At 43.8% G+C, this 25886-nt stretch overlaps 1 protein-coding gene across 4 annotated transcripts; it reads left to right on the top strand.

Annotated features, from left to right (window-relative positions):
- On the top strand, positions 1-25495 carry LOC133138471 (vasopressin V2 receptor-like). 4 transcript variants are annotated; one of them, XM_061257260.1, is made up of 7 exons: positions 4085-4194; positions 13147-13257; positions 13464-13843; positions 14092-14337; positions 15663-15809; positions 16892-17615; positions 21792-25495. In XM_061257260.1, exons 3-7 carry the CDS (start codon positions 13466-13468, stop codon positions 22001-22003), a joined length of 1707 nt encoding a protein of 568 aa, XP_061113244.1. In that variant the 5' UTR covers positions 4085-4194; positions 13147-13257; positions 13464-13465; the 3' UTR covers positions 22004-25495. The 4 variants fall into 4 exon arrangements, with proteins under 4 accessions (XP_061113241.1, XP_061113242.1, XP_061113244.1 ...); XM_061257257.1 differs by lacking the exons at positions 4085-4194; positions 13147-13257 and adding an exon at positions 1-323; XM_061257258.1 differs by lacking the exon at positions 13147-13257 and having other exon boundaries at positions 4074-4194.
- The last annotated feature ends 391 nt before the right edge of the window (positions 25496-25886 follow it).

Here is a 25886-nt window from a genome sequence, read left to right as displayed (position 1 = left end):
CACGCGAGCAGACAGAGGAGAACACCACAGAACAACCCCCCCCCCCTCCCTCCCAGAAGGACGAGTACAGCGGAGGCCTGAAAGCACACAGTCCCAGATTTCACCTCCAAAAGCAGCACATGCCGCTGTGTCACCATCCCGCCGTCAGCAGAACAGCTGGACCCTGGGAGAGCCACTATGTAACGCGCTGGGGTACTGAAGCACACTTCCCCAGTGAGCTGTGAACGGGACCGCGCTGGGAGACGAGCACCAAATTATGGATTTTACCAGCCGTCCGGGCAACTCCGCATAACAGCCACCGCACTGAACAGGCCAACATCACAGTAAGTAGTGTCACTGGCAGAAACCTTTTAATGAGGTCTCAATTACAATTTTCTGCATTAAAGGGAACTTGCGCATTGTGTGAACTATTGAATTGCTATGGTGCTAAATGGCGGGACCTCCTGTCCAACATGTGTGTCATGTCCAGGTGTCATATGCAGTTTGTACAGTATTGTAAACAAAATGTTAAAACCATGTGCAAACCATAATGTGAAATAATGTGTGCAACGTTCATGGTGGGAATTTATTTTCCGATACAGTCACCAAAATACATTACAATTTCAGGTTGCGCAATATATTTAATGACTGACATTTCATAATTTATTGTAGTTTCAGTTAATAACGAACACATATAAAACTCTCGGATTGTAAATATGATTTATCCGATGCCAACTCCAGGAAATCAGTTCAGGGTTTAAACCTGGAATTTATAATGCATGGACCATGCCTATTACCCCAATCAGAGCGGACATGTCAGTTCCCATCAGGGTTCAGTAGATTACAGTCAAGAGGTCTAAACTCCGAGCTAAAGTTACAGCTGCAGGTCATTGTGATTGGCCCTCACCCCCAGTTACAACGATAAATAAAAAAGTGTTTTGGAAAAATGTGACAGTAGCACGTACTGATGGATATTTAAAAGGGATATCATCCCTTTCAAAAGATCATGGTGACAGCACCTATTATAGCAGTTCCACAGAAATGATGAGCAGCATGTGCCTCCACAGACAGAGGGGCAAAGAGAAGGTAGGAGAGAGAGTCTATACTATGACCATGGCAGAAATGGTCCTTTCAATAGTTTCCAGTGGGGCATTTCTCTCACATATGTCCATTGCTCTTTCACAGTGTAGTGTGCTGAACATTCATGAAGTTAACCCCGATAAATGTCACCATATTTATATTAGTGTAAGATTGTCGTATACAATTATCAGAGGAACAATTTACTGTATTAAACATGTACTGTATCGATCATCCATAAATATGTATGTATTTGTGTGTATGTCTACATTTTATCTAAACAAATGCACACATACATATACATCAGACCTGGATCAAATCGTTTAGGATTTAGAACGTTTTGCATTTTACTAAGCTTGTCCGGTGTATTGGAAATAAAATATGAAATATTCTCCAAAAGTGCAAACACCGCCTTCTGGTCCTCTTGGTTGGCTCAATTACACCAGGCAAGATCAATAGAGCACATAAAAGCATTTTAATCCAAAACATTTTGACCCAGGTCTGATTCATGGACAGAAACACAAACATCGTATTGTACAAACATATTCGCTGTAGCAATTTGGTACTTGGCTTCATTTGTCTTCATTCAACATATGCTCATATCTTTCCACTTAAATGAGTATTTAAAAATGTTTTTAAAAAGGCTAATCTCTACACATTAACTTCATGTTTACTATAACCATGTTCCAGGTTAAAGTTGCTAGGAGACATTGTATAGTATCCATACTGGATTTTGTAGTCACAGCTTCTAAACATTAACTCTAAAAGAGCCATTTGACATTTTGTTGGAGAATACAGACAGCCACATGCACACACATTTAAGGTACACACATGTACTAACTGAGTTTAGCCTACACAGGTATATACATGTATGTGAGTCCAGTATACACAGGTACATGTATGTATGTGAGTTTAGCGAACACAGGTACATGTATGTATGTGAGTTTAGCGGACACAGGTACATACATGTACGTGAATTATGGCTTACACAGGGACACACGTGTATGTCCAGCATACATAGGTAATGCAGGTCCACTTCAGCCTAAGCAGGCAAAAATACCAGCTTAGTTTGAACTTTTTTCCCCCATCAATATCAATATGTCAGCTGTGGAAATAGCTGAATAATAATAATAATGCCATCAGAATTACTGGCATTTGTAATCTTAGTATAAATAATGATGATTATGATTATTATTAGTAGCAGCATTAGTAGCGGTTTGTAAATGCTTTTGTGTTGCCAGAAATACTGCTCCCTCATGCGTGTGGGTTTTTCGATCAGCGCTCCCACTGACCTGTGAAAGCTCTCCACGTTTGTCACTCTGCACAGTCTTTGTAGCCAACAGAAATGAAGGTAAATGCTAAAGTTCAGCGCTCAGGGGCAGAGCAGCTGTTTCCTGCTCAGGATTAAAGCACGCTTTGCTGCAGGTCCACGCAGTCCTGCTCTAAACACCGCTCCACGCTTCCCCATGTTTGTTTTCATGCTCATTATAAGCACCATGTATAAATGCACAACAGCTTGAGTTACATGCCTGCATGTTAGCACTGTTTGCAGCCTGACACTTTACTGCTGCTGTGTGGCGTGCTCTTATGATATTGCCCCGTGCGCAGTGCGAATCCAGCCATGATTCCCCTGTAGGAGCTCCAGCCAAATAAATACATCATAAATTCGCCTATCATATTTCAGGCTGTAACAACGATCAATGATGGAAATGTGACAACATTTTAATCAAGCACAAGAAAGAGTCAAAGGAATAAACTAACGTGACAGTAAACGACAAGAACACAACCACAGGAAAAAACATCTAACATCCTCTTTATCTAATGCATCTATTTAGGACATCGTTTTCACACATAAGTGCAGCAATGTCACGCATGCGACCAAGAGCACTGTTGTTCACTTCCCCCTGAACTGAGGCTAGCCATGAACCCCCTTTCCCAAACTCCCTGTTGATTTCATTGCCCCATTATGACTCACATCTTCAGCTGTGAACTTTGAACCGTATTCCAGGTCAATACTAGAGCTGCCTTAATGTCTCTACCTTTCCATCTAAACAGAGACCAGATTTTTTATTTCTTCCCAATATTTCTGAATGGACTGGGTTGGCCTTTGCTGACTTAAGTAGGCTCACTTGTTTTGCAATGTATGGAAATACAATGGGTAAACTAAACATATCAGACACTGCAGGGACATACGACACAAATGTAAGTGTGTGTGATGGCACCCCCTAGTGAAAGTGCTACAGCACGATTGGCTCCTCTTTCGGGGGACCCTGGTCTTTAGCTCAGTGAAATAAACAGTCTTCATGCACATTATTCTCCATTCTTTTTAATTTGGAATCCCCAATATCGTTAACCAGCAGTTGCCATTGCTTTAAGCTCTGCTACCAATTCAGGAGAGCACAAACAAGCATGTTTATCCTGTCAAATACTTATGTGAAGTGGCTTCACACCGCAGTCCACAAGTCAAGCTTACACAGACATGAGTTCAAGTGCAGCTTGAGCAACCGCAACCATCAGGATGACCAGCTGAACTGACAAATGGTCAGAGCAGCTAACTGAATGGCTCTCTCCCTGGGTGATGCTGCAAGCGAATATGTGTTGCCTTGCATGGTTGCTAGCCACAGTCAGTGTTGGCACAGTCTGAATTTAATACCAGATGCACCCACATACTGAAACAGTATCTTAACGGGAAGAGCCACTGAAGAACCCTGAACCATTTTTTTCATGATATTTACTCTTTAGAAAAGGGCAACAAAAAGTGGAGTTGTCCATCGAACCTTTTCAATGTAGCATCAGCGCAGAGTAAGAGTTTCAATTGTTGGTTGTTGGAAAAGACATAAAAATACACAGAGGTATACAAATGTTAAAGTATGGAAAATAATAAGGAAATTAAATCAAAGCAGGTGGGAGGAGCTGGGTATTGTAACCCAGAGGTTTCAAGGCGGGGCACTGCTATTGTAGCCTTGAGCAAAGGTATTTAACCTGAATAACTGCATTAAAATTTCCAGCTGACCTATGTGTAAAAATGTGAGGTATGTACCATGGAGAAAGGTGTCTGTTGGAGGAATAAACCAGAAAGAGGAAATAAGAAACAGCAAGGTCATTAATAAGTCGATACAGCCAGGAACCGCCAGCACTGTGAGTTTACCATCTTATAGCCGTTTCGTGATATTTCCTTTATGGACTTTACGAGTTTGAAAGTATTCGTTCATATAGCCTACAGGTACGCATACAAATATTCATTGTTAATGTAACTCTAATGCCGTTTAATACAAGAGTGAGCAAAAGTAGGCTACTCAATTTGATTTACCGCGGAACATTTTACTGTGCGGGCGTGTGCATGCCTGGGAAATGTGGGTTTAGATGTTTTGTGCGTGTGATTTGTTGGTTTACAGTGTGTGCATACTTGTGATGTGAGCATTTGCCGTGTTTTTGAAGTCAGATTCATAAAAAGTTCAAGAGTAGTGACAGAAGAAACATAACTTGATGAGTTAAACATTCGAAGCTCGTGACTTTGAAAGTGGCCGATGTATTAATTAGTACCTCCATTTCTGTTCCTGAAAATACTCTGCATTTACATACATTCATATAAAGTATGTACAAATGAATTTTGAGAATTAAATAGAAATTGTGTCTTGATTTTGGATAGTTCATATGCGGCTTCCGGTCCACTCCGATTCCCATCAGAAGAAAATAATCTAGATAATCTTCTAGGTCTCGTTCTCGAAATATCTTCAACATATAAACTGGATTCGGCCTAAATGCATATGCAAACGTGGGTTTTCACACGATCGGGGATAACTTATGCAGTAGTACAAACAATCGGACGCGAGCTGGGAACACGACAACAACTGGACCCTTATTTCCCCGACTCTGTTTGTTTAGACTTTGTCGGGCAATTGCCCCCTCATTTGTTAAGTGAAAATATAAAAATATTTACTCAAACGTGGACCTGCATCAGCGGCGGTTCCGGCCCATCAGACCCGCGGAAAAGACCGCTCAGATCTGAAGCTACGAAGCTGAATAATGGATATATAGGTGCGCGCGTGTAAAGACCGGTGTCCGTTTCAATTAACATTTAATGGCTTGTTTTGGAAAACGGCAACCAAAAATACTGTTTCCTGGTATTGTACAGAGCCTGCATATTGCTTGATGCTTCTAGGAGCTTGGAGTACAGGCAGAGAAAGATGACGAGGGAAGCACGCACGCACGTTTTTTTAAGTTTTCAGCGGCGATATAGCCTACACATTAATTTAGTTTAGATTAATCATTAGGCTATAAGAACAAACAAAAAACTGTCATTTGAGTTTTGAAAAGTCTGTTCCTAGGTCGACTTCTCAGCCCCGAGTCCTCGGCTTTTATCATTGTTTATTTAATTATGTATTTATTGCTCCATCCGTGCACTAAATCACCTGACTGACCGACTCATTGCTTTTTCATGAATTTATTCGATTTACCTTCACAGCTCAGCTCAGAGTAGGGACCGAGTAGCCTATGTTGTTTCTCAGTACCATGGCATATGTTTTTTTTTTTTTTTTTTTTTTCATGAACAAAGAACAAATAAAGCAGGTCGCCGGTGAGCAGTCAAACTTTGCTTATTTCTCTATGGAAAAGAGTTATAGATGGAGTTATTATCTAACTAAGTGTGGTTTTTCTATGTACCTACACAGTGAAAACGCCCTACTCTCTTAAGCTATAATGAAACGGTCTGGTAAAATCACAATGAAAACACGTTAAAAAAATGAATGGCAGCCATTGTTGGCAACATTTCCAGTGATTTTTGGGTGTGGTGTCCCAGGGATTAAATGTACCTAGCCAAACAGGGTTGGACACATGTTGGTCTCCTGACACTGATGGACGAAATGCAATTGTTTTACAGGTGTTTAATTAAAAAAAGCAAGATGCGGCTGCTTTTAAACAATCAGTTTTGCTTATATACATTCCCCTCCAAATGTATTGGAACAGCAAGATCAATTCCTTTGTTTTTTTCTATACATATGAGATGAGATGACAGATCCGAATTTCAGCTTTTATTTCCTCCATTTTTATCTAGATTTGTTTTGGAACATGTGATTGACGGGTGTTTCTTGTTGCTCAGATGTGTCCTATGAAATTGATTGGTTAAACAACAAATAGTTCTGAATGTCTGCTCTTGGTTTTAGCCTTGGGTTTTGCCTGTGAGGACTGCATGTGTGTTAGAAAAGATAAACTATCATGAAGACCAGAGCTGTCTTTGGCAGGAAAGCAAGCCATTTTGAAGCTTAGAAAATCGATCAGAGCCATTGCACAAGCATTGGGGATAGCCTGCACAACAAATATATGGAATGTCCTGAAAAAGAAAGAAACCGCTGGTGTACTGAGCCAGACATTGAAAGGTTTGACCAAGGAAAACAACAGCAGTTGATGACAGAAACATTGTAAGAGCTGTGAATGAAAACCCTAAAAGCTAAGTCAGTGACATCACAATCTCCACACGGCAGGGGTGAATGCATCTCAATCAACCGTTTGAAGAAGACTTAGAGAGCAGCAATATACCACAGTCAGTAGTAAGAATTGGAATGAGAGATTACAATTTGCAAAGAAGTACAGAGATGATCCACAAAAGTTCTGGAACAAAGTTTTATGGACTGATGAGACCAAGATTTACCAAAGTGATAGAAAGGCCAAAGTGTGGAGAAAGAAGGGATCTGCTCCAAAACATACAAGATCATCTGTGAAGCAGAAGGCTGCTTCTGGAGTGGGCTCACTAATCTTTATTGATGATGTAACTCATGATGGTAGCAGCAGGATGAATTCAGAAGTCTACAAAAAACATTTTGTCTGCCAATTTATAGAGAAATGCATCCAAACTAATTGGGAGGAACTTCATGCAGCAAGACAATGATGCAAAACACACTGCCACACAAAGGACTGGCCAAGTCAATCACCAGACCTTAACCCAATTGAGCATGCATTTCACCTCTTGAAGAGGAGATTGCCGAAACAAACAAACAACTGAAAGAGGCTGCAGTAAAAGCCTGGAAAGCATTACAAAAATGAACTTACTTAAATTGGTTTCTACAATAACATGGGTTCTTTTGCAGCTGTATGTTCAACATTACTTTGGAACCACAGCTTTTGGCTCACCTGCCAGTAACACATAACTGGACTGTATTTGGGTTTGTGTGTGTGTGTGTGTGTGTGTGTGTGTGTGTGTGTGTGTGTGTGTGTGTGAGTGATGAGAGAGAGAGATATAGTGCAATTTTAATATGGTAAAGCATTAATGCAAAGCAAAAGGCATTATTTAAATTCCACAAAGAACTGAACAGAGCTGTTGACATGAATGTTCATGATTCAGTTTAGCTTTAGTTTACCCTTGAAGAAATGACTAGAGGATCTTCTGAAACTATTTTATGGAGAGAGATGAGATCAAAATGGAGAGGAAGGAAGAGGAGGGGGAGGAGGAGGAGGGAGGACCATGACCTCTGTAGTCCTTCCTGATGTGTTTAATTACTGGCCCAACCCGGCCCTGCCCAGCCCTGCACAGCCATGCTCAGTCCTTCACACACCCCTTCAGTGGAGTTCATACTCACTTATGAACCTGTGTAAGGGATCTGCTAGCCTGATCTTAACTTGCATCAGTGATCTGCTAGCCTGGTCTAATGAACCTGTATCAGGGATCACGCTAAACACATCATGGTGCAGACTGAGGCTCAGGCTCACACACACAACCAAGCACACCCTTACCCATACAAAAACTACCACTCTCCCTCTTTAAATCAGGGTTTATAATAACTTGTCGAAAAACCATAAGTGTGCAGTTGCACTTTGTATGACAAAAGTAAAGAAATCTATTTGTGTGCAAAACCCTTTATCTGTGATCTCTTGCAAGAGAATATTCGATGATGAAGTGTGACATCCTATGCTAGTTTTTTTCCATGATGAGAGCCATTTATGCAAGGTCTACAAACAAGAGCAATCATCTCTGGTCATGAATATTAATAACTGGATTGTGAAAACCCAGCTCTTGGCTGGCTCAGTAGAAATGAGAACAATACCTCTTTATTCCTCTGGTTCCTTAAACAGCAGTAGGTTAGAGCGGTATTGCAAGACCTGGTGGAAAATTAGCTTTCCAATCTTCCTCTTAGAGTTAAGCTCATTGCAACAAAGAGCCTGTTTTTCTCTGAAAATGTAGCCCTGGACGGCAGTAGTCAATGTGACTGCACTGTGATGTTGCAGTGAGTGATGGGTGCTGTCAGGTGCTGCAGCTGTGGCAGCAGGTAATGCAGCACGCGCACTGTCATGTGTTGAGTCTGTTAGCTTCAGCCCCTGGCTCTGTACAGCGGTGTGAAGCCTGTGTGTGCTCCTCTGCTTTTAGACCCCCAATAATCATGCTCTATTACAGGCCTGCTCTGGGCTTGTTTATACATTCACAAGGCTGTTGTTCAGGATTTGAAGCCGTGACTTGTGGTTTTTTAAACCTGTGCTGCCTGGAGCAAGAATTTGGGAAGATGCAGAAATGATCATAGCCTTGGAAACCTTCCCTACTTTTCACATCTCTCCTTGAAAATATATGAATGTTAAAATTCAAAGAAATGCTTATCTAGTTTTTTTTTTGTTTGTTTTTTTGAGCTGGCCAGCATCACATGAAGAGCGTGGTAGGGGTAATGATTCAGAAGAGAGTTTGAAGAGAACACAGATCATATCTTCACAACACTGTCACAAGAGCAGCCAAAAATTCTCTGAGAAAGACAGAGGCCAGATTCTCTATACCATAGTAAGACAAAGACACACCCTGCTCTAAAAATCCAGCTATGCCAGCTTAACCAACTTCAGCTGGTCAAGTGGGTCATAAACTGGTCTAGCTGAGTATAAGCTGGTCAACCAGGTACCAGTGCTTCCAAAACCTAGCTTGAGCTGTTTTTTCAGCAGAGCATGCATGTGTACACATACACAGACACAGACACACACACACACACACACACACACACACAAGAAGCACTGAACAGAAGAAAAAAAGACTGGTACAAAAAAGGACAGGGTTATGCGGATTGCAGATCAATGCTGAAAATGGCACAGAGATTTTCAAGTTATTGATGACATTGTATTTAATCATTAGCTTATTCAAGTTTATTTTCGCTTTTGGAAAAAAACAAGTTTGTTTTGGCTCTGTCACTGTGAAAGATGAGAGAGAGAGAGGGGGGGGGAAATGAGTCAGCTGATAACTTAAAAAAATACTCTAGCGTTGCATCAAGACAGTAGGAGGTGAGAGGTCGGAGGTCAGAGGGGAGATGTGGGGGAGCTGCACATTTAGCGGTATTAGCAATAATTTAGATATTCTTGGTATTTTGGCAACATTTTGGCATCCCTTCCTGTTGCACAACACACTCTCACCAGATCACACAGCCCGGAGCCCTGAGCTCCACTGCGGCCACACAAGCAGAACTTTATTATCACCTCTGATAAAGCTCAGAAAGCTTCAGGCGGCTTATGCAGAACAACAGGCCGTTCACCCCATTTTCATTTCTGACTGCCTGTAATTGTGACTCTCCAGAAGCTTCTGATGCCCCCTGCAAATCTCCCTCCCGTGACCCTGTTTTCTCCTCCTGTACCTCCCTCTCTCCTCTCCTCCTCCATCTCCTTCCCTGTTCTCTGTCCTCATGTGCCCCTTCTCTCCCTCTCTTCTCATATGCCCCGTCTCTCTCACACTCTCTCTCCCCTGCTCTGCTCCCCATCCTATTGTGGTTGCAGTGAGCATCTGAATATAGAAACAGTACAAACCAGTTTTTTTTTATCTGTGTATCCTTGACGGGATTCACAGTCCTGGCAGAATCCAGAGCTGCTTTCAAACAGGACTGTGACCAAACTTACCCCCCATTTCTCCATCTGCCATGGGGAACTTATCAACAGCAAATCAGACGGGGACTGACCCAAAACAAGAGCGAATCAGAGAGTGGCTGTTCTGAAAACAGCTAATCAAAGGGAGGCTTTCCTCAAACCAGAACAAATCATATGCTTCTGCTAGGAAGTGGGTCTGAGTAGAGGTTCTGCGTCACCTGATACCCAGATAGGCAGTATTGCCTCGCCCAGTCACACCCTTTCGTGAACCTGAAATGAACCTGAAAACAAACCTTGTATGAACATAAATTCTCTCAATGTAGATTTAAAGTTTCCTGACTTGAGCTGCCATCTTCAATAAGATTTGAGCCTGATGAACTGAACTTACACTTCTCTACAAGGCTTAGTAAGTAAATGTTATATATACACATGAACACATGTCATGTCATGTATAATAAATGAGATGAGGGTCAAATAAAGTACATGTAATGTATATGTTTTATTTTATGTATTATATCACAATTTATTAATTCTAAGATGCATTACACATGTAGTATACAGTATGTCATACATGTGTACAGTGGGCGGCTGAATTATAGGCACCCCTGACTAGCAATGCACAAAAAAGACTTTAAAAATAATCATTGAGATGAACTCAGAATACCAACATGTGAAAAATACTGTACTTTATTAATGTTTCAATGGAATCAACCAAAAACAAACATTCCTTAAATAGATTAAACCAAAATCGAGGTTTCATAATTGGCACCCCTGGTTTAGTACCCCTGCCGCAAGGCTGAAACTTGGCTGTAGGTGGACTTTCCAGCAAGACAATGACCAAAAGCATGAAGGCATACCTAAAAATCCACACAGAAATGGTTCTGTGACAACAAAATCAATGTTCTGCAATGGCCATCTCAGGCGCCAGACCTCATTCCAATCGAAAACCTGTGGGCTGAGCTGAAGACGGCAGTTAATAAGCATATACCCAAGAATGTGGATTGCATATATCTGGATAAATGAATGTTTGATTTTGGTTGGTTCCATTGAAACATTATTAAAATACAGTATTTTTTTCACATGTTGGCATTTTGAGTTTATCTCAATAAATATATTGTTTATTTTTGAAAGTTTTTTTTGTGTTTTGCAAGTCACGGGTGCCAATAATTCTGGTGCCCACTGTATGTAAACATATTGCATCCATTTTACATCTAAGTTGCATTTTATGATGCAATATTAATCATGTAATTCTTGGGCTGACTGCAGAGTTTCTCCACCCTAGCTCCCTGGTGGTGCAACAATATTCCCATTCGTATAAGAACCGCCGCAGTCTGAAGACTCACCTTTTCTCAGTGTACCTTGACTCCTCTCCTCTCCTCTGTACCATGGTCTATTGCCTCTCGTTTCGTCTGTCTCAATCTTTAGCCCCTTATTATACTTTATAGTTTATTCTTGGACTATCGCTGTTATATTTGTGTGAATTGTGTGTGCGAATTGTATCCAACTTATCCAATCAGTTCTGTAGTTTGTTCAAATGACCTTGGTCTGCACTTTTCTGTACGTTGCTTCGGATAAAAGCCTGCTAAAGTCTGCTAAATATAATGTAGGGCAGGAAATTAATTTACTGGATGCCAAGCAAGGGTAAATTATCATATCCAGCTTGTTCCATTAGAAGGAAAATGGCTGGCAGTCAAACAATGAGCACTCCTTTAGATGTGCATCTGTATCACCAGCTGATTGGATACCTTGAGTCAGCTGGTACAAGGTCCTGTCCAAACAGTGGCTCCAGTCACATTGCTGAGACTTCTGTTATAATGAAGCCCAGAAACTCATGGAGCTCTAGACATGCCCATGCTCAGATGCAGCTGGGCCTATTATCTGAGCAATTACTTTCATCCAGAAAACTGATCTCACATCACCTGGATGAGCTGACAGTGGGTGTAGATGACTACACTGCTGTAACAATGTGATATGGAGATTAGCATGGCATATGTTCTAAACCGATGCCCACAAGTATGCAAAGTATGCAGAGGCTCACGTTGCGGAGATGGCCCCTGAACTCGGATGAACCTACTTCTGCTTGTTTTGTAAGATTAATGAGCTTATTGAATTACAGTATCTAACATGCCAAAGTTAGATTTTGTAAGCATTATATGCTTCAGCTGAAACCTGGTCTAAATCTGTAATTTGACGTATGAAATATTAATATCAACTAAGTGCCCATTACGGTGATTTAAGAGTAGGAGGTTTGAATCAGGAGGAATTGTTTCTCTCCGGATACATGTCTGGGCAGCCATCTTCTCTTCCCTGCCCCTGTGCGATCATCTCTCCACTGGTTTCAGTCTCTGCCCACTCATCTCCCCATACCTCCATCATCACTCTCTATCTTTCCATCATCACTCTCCTCTCTCTACCCCTCCCTCTCTGTATATTTGTCCAGCTCAGCCTCTCTGTCCCACGGTCTCCTTTGCCAGACTGTCAGTCTTGTCATTTTCAATTATATATACTTTCATTATATTTATTTGCAAAAGAGGGAAAATAAACGCAGATTTTATTAAGGGCAGGAGAAGGGGCGATTGGTGTGAGAGAGGAAGCGGTAGAGAGGAAGAAAGGAAGAGGACAAGGGCAGAGGGGAAAAGGTAACGGAGGGTGGACACGGGGGCTGAGGGGTGGGAGAGAGGGCGCTCAGACCCGCCAGGGGGAAGTATGAGAAAGTAAACAAATAAGGACTTGAATTTGCGAGGAGCAAACGGACAGATGACACACTGACAGAGGGGGTTTCGTGTCCCAGTTCCCACCGTCATGGAATGTTCAATTAACCTTGTCCATGCCTGACCTCCGCTATTGATTTGGGAAAGTAAAGACGTCTGCAGCTCTCCTGCGAAATACGTGGTTCACACCACAGCCTACAGTGAGGCGAGGGTTGAGTAGGAGGAAGACCTTTTGGCATGCAGTTAGCGGGCAACTGTTCAACCAGCGGGGCCTGCCAGAGAGGAATGAAATATAGGTGCCTAATTGATTGAACCTTTGCATGGCCTGGGTGATGAAATCACCAACTGCATGGACCTACCAGCCATTGTGGGCACTGGCATGGTCCGGAGACTGTGGGGCATGATCCAAGACTGTGGGGCATAGCCAAGGACCACAGAATGGTGCAATAAACCTCAACCAATTCATTATTTTAATCCAGTTTATTTTTCCATTGCCCCCTTCACTTTATTACATTTAATTTGCTCTCTCTTTTTCTGTATCTCTCTGTCTTTCTCTTGACAGGCTGAGAGCTTGCATAGACCAATGGGCTATTCCCACATCAAACTGTGGGAAAGACAGAGAGAAGGGGGAGTGAAGGAGGGAGAGAAAGATAATCTGATTAAAAGCCAATAGGTGATTGTCTAAATATAATTATCATCTGTGCAAAGTATCAATATCCTTGCCAGTAACCATCCTTTCCGTTTGCTTCATTGTTTTCAGAGTTTGTGACACATTGGCTCAGACAAGGAGATAGCAACATTTGAACAGTTGTTTTTCACAGATATGCTCCTCTTTACACAAATGTAATGATGCTTTTGAAAATATTATCATTCACACAGGCATGGCAACCGTCTCCTGGGAAACAGACTGGGGCGGTCTGACCCACTCCACTCCAGCGGCAGGGGGAGGCACCTTCAATTCCTCCTTCTTCCAGGACTATACTAACTCCAGCCATGCTCTTGGGGGAGGTGCACAGTCTTGGACAGTCCCTGAAAACGGGTCAATTTCAGCGGGCTCCTTGCCCGTGCCGAATGCCCCGCAGAGGAACGAGGTGCTGGCGCAGGCAGAGTTTGCGATTCTGGGCCTGATTCTGGCGCTGACCACCCTGGGGAACGGGCTGGTCCTGTGGATCCTACTCCGGCGGAGGAAGCACCACGCCCCCATGCACCTGTTCATGATCAACCTGTGCGTGGCAGACCTGGTGGTGGCGTTCTTCCAGGTGAGTAACCCAACTCCTGCACCCCCCCCCACCCCATCCTTTCTGTATACTAGATCCCATGGTCATAAAGCGTCTGAGAGTGAGAGTGCTGACCTCAGATCATGTTTCCACTATAAATAACCTGGCCTAATTCATTAATAGCTACAAGGTACATCCTAGATCAACACTCCTAATCGGTGATGTTTTATGAATTCAGACCCTGAGAACTTGTCTCCGCCCCCCCACCCACCCACACCCCCCTCCCACAGGTGCTGCCCCAGCTGGTCTGGGACATAACGTTGTGGTTCCAGGGTCCAGATGCGCTGTGCCGCTTGGTGAAGTACCTGCAGGTCGTGGGCATGTTCGCCTCGTCCTACATGATCGTCGCCATGACGGTGGACCGCCATTACGCCATCTGCTGCCCCCTGCAGGCGTACCGCGGCGGTGCCATGTCGCGCTGGAACGTCCCCATCATGGTGGCCTGGGGGCTGTCCCTCCTGCTCAGTGTGCCGCAGGTGAGCCCCCCACCAGAGTGTGCCCCCACCAGGGTGAGCCGCCCACCAGAGTGTGCCCCCACCAGGGTGAGCCGCCCCAGTAGGGTGTGCCCCCCACCAGGGTGAGCCGCCCACCAGAGTGTGCCCCCACCAGGGTGTGCCCCCCACCAGAGTGTGCCCCCACCAGGGTGTGCCCCCCACCAGAGTGTGCCCCCACCAGAGTGTGCCCCCACCAGGGTGTGCCCCCACCAGGGTGAGCCCCCCACCAGAGTGTGCCCCCACCAGGGTGAGCCGCCCCAGTAGGGTGTGCCCCCCACCAGGGTGAGCCGCCCACCAGAGTGTGCCCCCACCAGGGTGTGCCCCCCACCAGAGTGTGCCCCCCACCAGGGTGTGCCCCCCACCAGAGTGTGCCCCCACCAGAGTGTGCCCCCACCAGGGTGTGCCCCCACCAGGGTGAGCCCCCCACCAGAGTGTGCCCCCACCAGGGTGAGCCGCCCCAGTAGGGTGTGCCCCCCACCAGGGTGTGCCCCCACCAGGGTGTGCTTCCGCTGCCTCTTCACACCTGCTGGTGCTGTGCGGGATATCAGGCCAGATCTGCATACGATCAGCATCAGGGGATAACGCTGATGCAGCCACACTGTAGTTCCCAGCGAGTGAATCTGCACTGCTCTCGAAGTAGATCCGCATAAGCACAGCCTTACAGTAGAGGAAAACTTTCATTTAAAATGTAAACCGTACTGAACACACTTGTTTAGTGTGATTAATGAGCTTGACGTCTTAAATTGCAGTCAGTGGTTTGTTTATGTAATCTGCAGCGACCCATCTGTTTGTTATAATGAAATAATAACAAAGAGATTTGGCTTCATTACACCGGTTCTGCACATGGTAACTTTTCTGAACATGCTAACTCCACATTATTGCCATAAAGTGTAAATGTCAGTTTATAGTCCAGCAACAGATTGTCGCTTGACTGAAATCGCAGAACGTTCACGGACATTCTACTTTCGCCCCGACGAAGTAGACTGTGGTCGCTGTTCTTAGCAAAAATGATAAACACGCTCCAGTCACCCAGAATATAAAACAAATGTCACTGTAACCAGCAATCCATCCACTGCATCTCATCAGTCTGAGTGAAGCTTTGTCGCTGAACTATAAACGGCCCTTAATATGCAGTGATGGCATGGTTAAATTAGCAGCCATGAATTTACACACAAGCTCAGGTCCCTGGGGACGTTGAGCAATGAGCAACTTAGGTTTGTCACACAGATGTTATTGGTGGAAATAAATGAATCAGTCACTCATTTACTTACATGACCACTGCCCCCCCCCACCCTCCACTCCACCAGGTATTCATCTTTTCCAAGAGAGAGGTGTACCCGGGGGTGTTTCAGTGCTGGGGCAGATTCGCCGAGCACTGGGGGCTCAAGGCCTACGTCACATGGATGACCCTGGCTGTGTTCATACTGCCAGCTCTCATCATTACCATCTGTCAGGTACTACACCCAACGCCAGAATGGTGTGTGTGTGTGTGTGTGTGTGATGCTCATTTGTGCGTTGCTGCTGCTCAGTCTTTAGCCAGACCATTTCTGTCTCTCTAACAAGGCTTATTCATGTATAATGATGGTGAATGAGGAACAATCCTCTGAGCGCTTTGGGATTTGCACTATTACTGTAAAGGGCTGAGACAGACGTAGTTTCATCCTGACTGAGGTCAGGGGGGAGGGGTCTGGTCCTTCTGAACTGCTGTCTGACCTCACTGGCGACACATGACGTTCCAGTGTCAAGACAGTTTCCAAGTCAAATTCACACTGATTTTATTGGCATGACATAATGTTTTGAAACATGCATTTCTAATTTGACAAAACAAAACAAAACAAGACATAGAACAGAGAATTTTAACTGAGAAGCAGAGTGAGTCATTATCCCCTCTACGGTTGTTGGGGAGATTAAACAGTGGCCATAGTCAGGTGGCACAGGCAGATTGGGTTTATTGGGTTGCTAGAGTAACACTGCTGTCTTCAGAAGAACAGGAGACTTTTCAGCATCGGGCCAACTTGGAAATTCCAGAGAACTGCTCTCTATTTTAGGAAAAACAGTTCTCTTACGTGACCATAATTCTCATATTTAATTATAAATTGCTGCTGTAACTCAAAACCTTGTGTTTTTAAAAAATAATATTCTGGCCTAAATTGGCCTGCTTCTGTCCTCTTCTAGTTCAGTTTCTGTATAAATCAAACAAAATCAAAATGTTATTTTCCAAATGCAAACCGGGTGTCTGTACTGTTCAACTAAAATGTCTTAATATCCATCTCTTCTCTTCACAACTTGACTGTCAGGTCATCGTCACAGTGCAAGATTTTAATTTTGGTGCCATGTAAAACGAGAACAGGAGCAGAATTTATTTTTTGGCACAGGAGGGCAATATGCTGATACAAGCGCAAGACTCTGTTCTCTGTTACTTTACACCGCTGTTGCACAGGCTAAACTTGGTGGTCATGGTGGGGACTGAGTCTGCTTTATCTCCCTGTCATCAGTCACATAACACAAGTCCTCTCCCCGCTTTTCTGTCCTTCAGGTACGAATATTCAGAGAAATCCACAATAATATCTACATGAAGACGGAGAGGAGGGTGTCAGCGGAACTCAGGAAGAACTCTGTACTCTTCCGGTTCCACTGCATGGGGAAAGAGGGAGAGAAAGAGAGGGAGAGCAGGAGGGGGGGAGCAGGAGGTGGACGAAGAGAGGCGAGAGGCAGCTACTCTTCGAAGGGCGGCAGCCCTGGTCCCCGCTCCCGTGGCAACGGTTCCTTCACCGCTCACCCCTCAAACTCATCCAGTTACTGGCCCCGCGCCTCCTCATATTGCTCCCCCTCCTGCGACCCCTCAGAACTGATAACCCTGAATCCCACCAATTCCGAAAATGGGGCACCTGTCCCTAGCGAAGCCCCCCCCGGCTGTAGCGAATTTCAAATGGGGAAGGAGCCCCCTGCCACAGACTCTTCTCCACACCCCCAGGAACAGACTACCTCACTTCCCCCAACCGGCAAGCACACTGCCTTCACTCCCGATGATGTCATTTCCGACGGGCCCCACCCCAGTCTGTGCTCTTACGAACCTCGGGAGGAGTACCCTCCCCCCCCCACCCCTCTCCCAGTGGCCATGCCCCCCTCGAGCGTGTCGCGGGCTGTGTCCAAGACGGCGCGGATGACACTGGTGATAGTGCTCGTCTACACGGTGTGCTGGTCACCCTACTTCATCGTCCAGCTGTGGGGCGCCTGGGACCCCAACGCACCCACAGAAGGTCTGCTTCCCTGTCCATCAAAATATCACAGACGTTTCAATAATACGTTGTATGTATGTACAGTGCCCTCTATAATGTAGATAAAGACATTTTTTCTTGATTTGGCTCTGTAGTACACAATTCTAGATTTGTAAACAAACAATTCACACGTTGATAAAATGCACATACTCAGCCCTTATAAAAGGGTATTTATGCATTTTGGTTTCACCTTCCAGAAATGACAGCTAAAAGAAGTTCTAATATATAACCACCCCCATTTCAGGGCACCATAATGTTTGGGACAAATAGCTTCGCATGTGTTTCTGATTAGTCAAGTGTGTTCATTGGCCTCCTTAGTGCCGGTAAGAGTATCAAGTCTTGATTATAGGCTTTTGAGTCTGTTATTCATGTTTGTCAACATGAATGAAGTCAAGGAAGTCATTGTGAGGTTGAAGAATAAGGAAAAAAATTGTCTAAGCAATAGGCTTACCAAAATAAATTGTCATTAAGAAGAAACCGCACCAGTGAGCTCAATAATCAAGGTCTAGTCGGCCAAGAAAGACCTCTGAAGTGTACAGAAACACATTCCGCTCATGTCAGAGCAAATGCCTCCAAACTCATTGGACAGCAAGACAATAATCTCAAATGTATTTTTAAAGCAACAAAAAACTGGAAAATTTTTGTCTGGCCAAATCCGTCTGAATCCAATTGAACATGTCTTTCATATTCTGAAGAGAAAACTGGCCCCCAAAACAAGAAGATGGCTGCAGTACAGGCCTGGCAGAGCATCACCAGAGAAGATACTCAGCACCTGGTGATGTCAATGGGTCACAGAGTTAAAGCGGTCATTGCATGCAAAGGATATACAACAAAGTACTAAACATGTCTACTTTAATTTTCATAATATGGAAATGTCCCAAACGTTACGATTGGGGGGAGGGGGTATAAAAAGTGCTGTAATTTGTACTTGGTGAAACCAAATGTATAAACATATCCTTTAATATACTGAGAATATGCACTTTAACCGCATGTGAATTGTTTGATTACAAATCTTAGTAGAGAGCCAAGACAGAGTAGAGAGCCAAACCAAGAAACAAAATGTCTTTGTGGAGGGCATTGTATATTCAGTGAGATGCTCTCAGAGAAAGAATGAGATGATTTATTTTGTTAGCACGTGCCACACCCTCATTCTCCAGTGCGTCTCATTGGGTTTCACTGTGCCCTTCATTGACACAGCTGGGTGTTTACACATTGTTCACAGATACAGTCTTCTCAGATGAAGAGAGTCCTACAGAGGTACTTTGGCAGCTCCCCACCTAATATACTTGAGCCGGCAGCCATCTGGCTACACGCCCTGTTCCCTAACCTCTGCGCCACACGGTCCCACAGCAGGTGGGCTCTGGGATCTGCAGTCTCTCTGCACCCTGTTCCCATGCCCACAGTCAGGACAGGGTCACTGTGCTGCTGCCAGAGTCAGCTGGGGTCCCCATATGTAAAGCGCGACGCACGATGCAGCGCACTGGTAATGGTGGCAGAGCTTGTTTTAACAACCTCGCTCTCTCTCCCCGGACCCTGTAAACGCCCAGGAGCCTGCTGGTCTTCCTGCCGCTTTGCCTCCTGCCAAAGGCTGATATTTAATCCGCACAGCTGCCAGAGCCGGGAGCTCCAACACACACATACACACGCACACACGCACATAAGAGCAGCTACTCAGCCAGCACTCCCTCCTCACTGCTCTGTTATTGTGAGTCTCAGTACTGAGAGATCAAGCGAGTTTGCTGCATATCAGCCCTCTTCAAAAGCTTTACATAAGTGGTCATGTAATTGAATGAGCGATTGATCATGTATATCAAAGTGCAACATCAGTGTGACAAAATAGGTTTATGCTCGACACAGCGCAGGGACCTGAGCTTGTCTGTAAATTAGGAGTCGCCAATTTAGCTGTCCAACCACTTTATGTCTTTGTTCATTGCACGCAGTTTCAGTTAATTATAACAGAGACTAGGTCACATTACACCAGTTGTTTTTTAATAGAACTTTGTTTGAAGTGAAAAGAAAAGGCTTCAGTCAACTCAGTAACAGAAGAACTGGGCTGCTCTACATTCCCTCACATTATGTATCTGCGGCAGTAATCAGGACATGTTCTTTACCTCTGCGGTTCCATCTCTCTGGGGCTTTCCTTCACATTTTTAATAAGCATTTAACTGTATGTGGGGCCAGCCTCGACTATTTAAACAGATGTTTCTGGTGATTGGCGCTCAGTTATGTAATGATGTTTTGTTGCGCCTGTTCTTTTAAAGGACTGGAACAGTGAGGTAAACACAGTCCAGGGCCGTCTGCCCAGTGGCAGCTGGGGGCAGGGACCCCCAGCTGCCAACTCACCACTGACTGACAGGGGTGGGAATTTGGAGGGGGCAGAGCATGGGAGGGAGCAAGGGGGGAGAGGTATGAGATCATTTCAAAATAAAGCAAACACACTCATGGCTGTGGCTGCCAGAGAGACTAAGACAACGATGAGATTTACGGGTAACAAGCAATGCACTTCCTCTTACACTGACTGACTTACACTGAATTCAGTCCTGATTGATTTCTTATGTCTTCGGTTAATAGTGGACAAAATGAAGGATGATATTAAAAGATCAGGGGTCATACAGCTGCTGTGGGAATGAGGACAGGTTCTGACTGTGTGGACTTTGCAGTGTGTTCAGTAGATACAGTGCCTTCAGAAAGTATTCATTCCCCCCCCCCCCCCCTTGAACTTTTCACATTTTGTCCTGTTACACCTTAAATTTTTAATCCATTTAAATATTTTCCCCTTAACCAACAGAAGACATGAAACATATGTATGATGAAAAAAGGTTTTCTCATTTATAAACCCTTCCAGAGTAATTCTTTGTAGACAGGCCTTGGGCATCAATTCCATTGTGGAGTCTTCTTGAGAATGTCTGTGTGAGTTTTGCACAATTAGAGCTTGGAATTTGTGGCCATTCCTTCATACCAATCTGCTCCAGCCCTGGGAGCGTCGGTGGACAGCGATTTTCAGGTCATACCACAGATTTTCAAATGGATTAAGTCTGGAGTTTGGGCGGGCTGTTCCAGAATACCAACCTTCTTATTTTTAAGCCATTTCTTTGCAGCTTTGCTGTGTGCTTCTTCCAAAGGGTCTCAGGATCTGTCACATGGCTTCTGGCATGACTAAACTAGCTACTCCCCCAAAGAGGCCAAGTCTGTCACGTGCCGAAGAGATAGCTGATCTCTGTACAGTTTCTCCCATTTCAGCCAGTGAACTCTGCAGCGCTGTCAGTGTTCTTTCTGGCCTCTTGGTCAACTGTCTGACAGCTCCCTTCCACATCCAGTTTGGTAGCATGGCTTAGCATGGCTTAGTAGTGTCTCGGTTGTGCAATATTCTTTTCCATTCTGTTGAAATGAATGGTGCTCCTTGGAAAGTTCAAAGCTTTGTCATTCTTTTTATATGCTTCATGCCTCCAAACAGCTTCACTGTGACATTCCATGGGCAGTTCTGTGGTCTTCATGATGGGATGACTCATCATATCATAACTCTATCTTCCTTTTTTCTTAAAACTTCAGACAACTGTCCTTAATGAAGATGTCCATTATAATAAAGTATATAGGGTACTGTAGGTGGGTTCCATTGGACAGATGGCCAATGGGATTAACAAGAGCAAGGGACGACTGACACCTGATTGGGTAGACTGCAGCTCATTCATTTTGACAAAGCATAATCATATGACATACAGATGATAAACTTTGTCTTTGTATTCCTAAACAGTCCACTAAAATAAGTTTCTGAAAACATTTCAGACAAGAAATAAGCAATGCAGTTGCTGAGTCTTGATTCATATTTGATCTGCAACGCCTAGTTTAAAAGTTTGATCTGAGTTCGGTGTGCTCGACAAGCTGCGCTGACAAGTCTCTTTTTTTCATAACAACTCCATTGTGAGCATGACAAAATGCTAACTCTGCTCATGACTAATAGTGGAAATATGAAAGGAATAATTCCATATACCTGAATCTTTCATATACCTTTAGACTAAAGCTGGTCTACCTCTTTATCCTTTCCTCGTCTCTTGCTATTCTGACGCCAGTGACATCTCTTCGTGTTCCTGTGTGGATGAGCACAGTGCCATGACTCCTCGCCTGCAGGGGGCTGATTCTGTCCCTCTTCCTGCCCCTCAGGTGCAGCCTTCACCATCCTGATGCTGCTGGCCAACCTCAACTCATGCACCAACCCCTGGATCTACACAGCCTTCTCCAACAGCGTGTCCCGGGACCTGAGGGCCCTGCTGCCCTGCTGCCCTGGCGGCCGAGACCTGAGGCGGGGGTCCATCGCCAGCGACTCCACCAGCACGCACACCTCCACCACTGCCACCAAGAACAATGTGTACTGAGCTCCACAGCGCTCCCCCCTGCAGCCTGCAGCCACGTGCCCAGACGCTCCCTCAGACCGGAGAACGAAAAGAGCTCTCGCCGGCGTCCCCTCAGTGAAAGCCGCAGGATGGAAGATTAAAGGCGATAATTGGGTTTGTTTGCCCCTAAGGAGGGCATTCACAACAGTTCACTCACTTTCAGAGTCCTCGATACCGTGGTCACATCGGAATAAAAGCACAACTACAGGAGCTGATGGGAGCTGTGTTCTCACTCCTCCACTTCCTCAGGCTGGAAAAATGACCCTCTCTGAACTGTCCACTCAGAACACCCCCCTCCTCCCAATGAAAAGACAATTTTTACTACCTACCTACTGTTGTCTGAGAGTGGAATAACAAGAGGCACAACTGCAATTATTTACCACAAGTAAAAATAATTGCAGTTGAATTGGCTGTGTTGGAGAGAGGGACAAAATATAGGATATTTAATTCTTTTCAAGATTTTACCTTTTTTTTTTTTATTCAACACACATTTTGGTGTTGAACGTGACCAGTTCATAGACCTAAGGTAACCCTAGATGGGCTGAATTGCCTGTTCTCATCATTACTTATTATTGCATTCTGTGAGTTCTTATGACTGACGTAAAAATGCGCACTGCAAAGAATTTGTGATTGTTTTTGACCTGCGATCCAGATGGAAAGCAAACGGACGACACACGCGGTAAGCCCCGGAATCCGTTAAGCCGCAGGACAGACGGCTTGCCTCCCGGTACACGAGTATGGAGAGAGATTAGTCTCCCTATTATTCACAAATGCGCGTAACATGATCCACAAATAAGAGACTATTCCCAAATGTGTTTTATATATCCACACACAAATATCTCTTAACTTGTGTAGATATTTGTATAAAGAGCAAACATACGTAACAAAATTCCGCGTGTATTTTTTTGTAATAACCCAGTCTCAAATGCAAACTGCATTTGCGGATCAAATGACACGCGTTCCATTCAGTGAGGTGAGTTGCAAGTTTCCGTTTTTATTTATTTATTTTTAGACTTTCCTTCCGCAGTTCCTGTGCAATCCACACACAAATAGCAATAGTTCAATGCTATCGATCCACAAATGTGGCAAGTTGTGTATGGAATGGCAAAAGGTTCACACTTCACCAGGTTTTCGCCATGGTCCCTTTGCTCAGATGGCTTGCGCGCTTAAATAAGGCCTAAGTACTAGGTATTTAGCTTGCTATTTTAATATGCGTGTGTCTAACAATGGCAGTTTGTTAGCTTCCCTCCCGTGTATTTAAGTTGAGAGATATATGCGTGAGTGTGTGGATATATAAAACAGATTCGCAAATCGTCTCTTATTTGTGGATTATGTTACGCGCATTTGTGAATAATATTGAGACTAATCTCTCCATACACGGAAGGCAAGCCGAGGCACGAAGCTCTAAATGTGCGAACGACAACAAGCTGTGAATGAAATTGGGCCACCGTGCTGTGAGGAGCCAGCGGCCTGTGTGTGCTGAGGGAGTTTACGTTCGGAAGCTTCGCGCTGAGAAACGCAGTGTGCCGGGAGTCAGGCAGGAGATGGCACAGAGATGACAGAGACTGAGAAATACAGTCGCTGCGGGGGGAAAGTAGAATTTCACTGATGTCTGAAATGCGTTGCAGACGTGAGCATGTGAGAGAGAGAGAGCTTGGACAGGAGGGGCATAAACTGAACCAAAACCGTGAGCCCGTAAAACAGGAACTTCAGGGATCCCAGGTTGGGGTTTCTACATTGTAGATATACCTTGGACCGGTGATAAATAATTTTACGATGTGGAAGAAATTTGCACTGTTACAGCGTGTTTAAACAACATGTATTCTGAATGAACAGTCGCCTACAAACCATGCAGCAAATCTCCCATCACCCTGAGAACGACAGCGGTAGGCACTGCCTAGAAATGCCTCAGTTTCAAATGATCGGGACTGGCCGAGACAAAAGGGTAACTATAAACCCGACAATACAAACATACTATTAGCATAGTGATAGCAGCAAGCGCTGAATGGAAATGTCATTACCCTCTTTCATAGTGATAATGAAATTGCTCCATTATCGGAGATGAAATAGCTCTGACCATGTGCTATTTCTTAAAATTACCTTGGCGGTCATTGCAGAGACTGAACGTTGTTCATGACCTAACAATTCGTAGTAGCCTATGAAGGACAGGTGTGGTAGCCTGACAGACAGATATGCCGGCGGGACAGACAGTTGTGGAAGCCCAGCTGACAGGTGTGTTGGCAGGCCAGACAGGTGTCAGGAGAACCACCATCTGGTGTGACTACTCGCAAATGACAACATGGTTTTTGTTACAATTTACAATTGTCATATTCTGTGTCCATGGGAATTTGTACAAAACATACCTGTGATCTTAAATATAAGATTAAGGATTTTGCTCTGGAAAAAGTAGGAATTATTCAATAAATTACATTGTATTTATGCATAATATTAAAGAAAGTATATAATGTCCAGTGACCGAAAAAAACACAACTGTAATAAACATGCACTTTCACAGCACATAAAAAACAAAGATGAACTTAATATAAAACTAGTAATTTCACTATTTAATTACGACAGTCAAAAAGCTAAAAAGTACAGTGTACATGCAAATACATTCCATGCATATAATTTAAAAATACACAATAAAATATTGACTGTATTAAAAGCCTTATTCTGCACTGCTTAATATGAAAACAAGGCAATGGTAACCTTTCAAAAGTTCATTTGGCAGCGTGTCAAATAACTTTAATAAATGTGATCATAGTATTTGAGGTGTGATTATGAAGAGCACTGTTATGCAGGGATGTACGATTCTAGAAAGTTCAAATTAAGTTCCAAAAGTCAAAGTTATTTCATTGTCTCACCAAAGACATATACATTTCTGAAAACAAACTTTACAGGGTAAACACTTTAAGAGTACCACAAAGCTGCAAAACCCATGCAAACACACTGGGCGTAAAACACAAATTTCTTGCCCAGAAACTCTTGGCCAGAAATCTCTTGTCATCCTCCACTCCATCCCTTCCTTCATTCTGTCTATTACTCTGCCCTTTATGTTGACCTACTGGTCTCCATGTCTTCATCTACATAACCAATCAATAATTTAGAGTCTAATCAGAAAGTTTAATTACGCTATCCAATAACGGCACATTCAATCTACAAACCCTTTTAGATGTTTGGTGACACAAAACAGTAACAGGTTACAGGACATTCAAGCTGCTCTTCCATTTCATTGCTTTTTGTGGTAACTTAGAAGATATACCTTTACTTCAGAATGAACAAAACTAATATCCGGGGTGAATAATACTGCCTTGTGTTTCTTATAGGATATTTATAGGTGTTGACATGGCTTAGGGTTCATCGGATCTGCCTTCAGGGAGGCAGAGAAGACAAAAAAAACATGAACATAAAATTATTTTATATGAACTATCAGTTGCCATGTACTTGTGTACAGTATATGGGTATTAAATTATAAAGTGCAATTTTATTCCAAAGTTATATATATATATATATATAAAAAATAATAAATGTTTCTTTAGAAACCATAGCAGTGACTTGTCTATGTGAACTTTGCATAGTTCTTCTTCTTTTCCCCCAATAGTAGGTCTGTTTTGTGCTGAAACTGCATATGGAGAATTCAGTAAGACCTAAAGTGTATTGCTTAATCTGTGACCTTTGACCTTTCTCTTGCCTGCCTTAACCCTGGTGTAATCTTAACACTCCATATACTCTCCTTGTCCTAAGGGTAAAAAATGACCCACATTCACTAAACCCCTAAAATGAAGTAGTTTAATTGAATTTTAAACCCCAAATATTTTGCATAAAGAAACAACCTGTCACTCAGCAAAAACTTTTTCTCTGCTGT

This window comes from Conger conger, chromosome 10 (genome assembly GCF_963514075.1).
Source record: "Conger conger chromosome 10, fConCon1.1, whole genome shotgun sequence".
Taxonomy (NCBI): Eukaryota; Metazoa; Chordata; class Actinopteri; order Anguilliformes; family Congridae; genus Conger; species Conger conger.
This window is presented reverse-complemented; position numbering and strand designations above follow the sequence as displayed.

Bases quoted from the DNA above. Each gene is read 5' to 3' on its own strand.
- LOC133138471 (XM_061257257.1), top strand. From the start codon at position 13,466: ATGGCAACCGTCTCCTGGGAAACAGACTGGGGCGGTCTGACCCACTCC. The intron at 13,844-14,091 runs GTGAGTAACCCA...CCCCTCCCACAG, and splicing joins TGGTGGTGGCGTTCTTCCAG to GTGCTGCCCCAGCTGGTCTG. The intron at 15,810-16,891 runs GTACTACACCCA...TCTGTCCTTCAG, and splicing joins TCATCATTACCATCTGTCAG to GTACGAATATTCAGAGAAAT.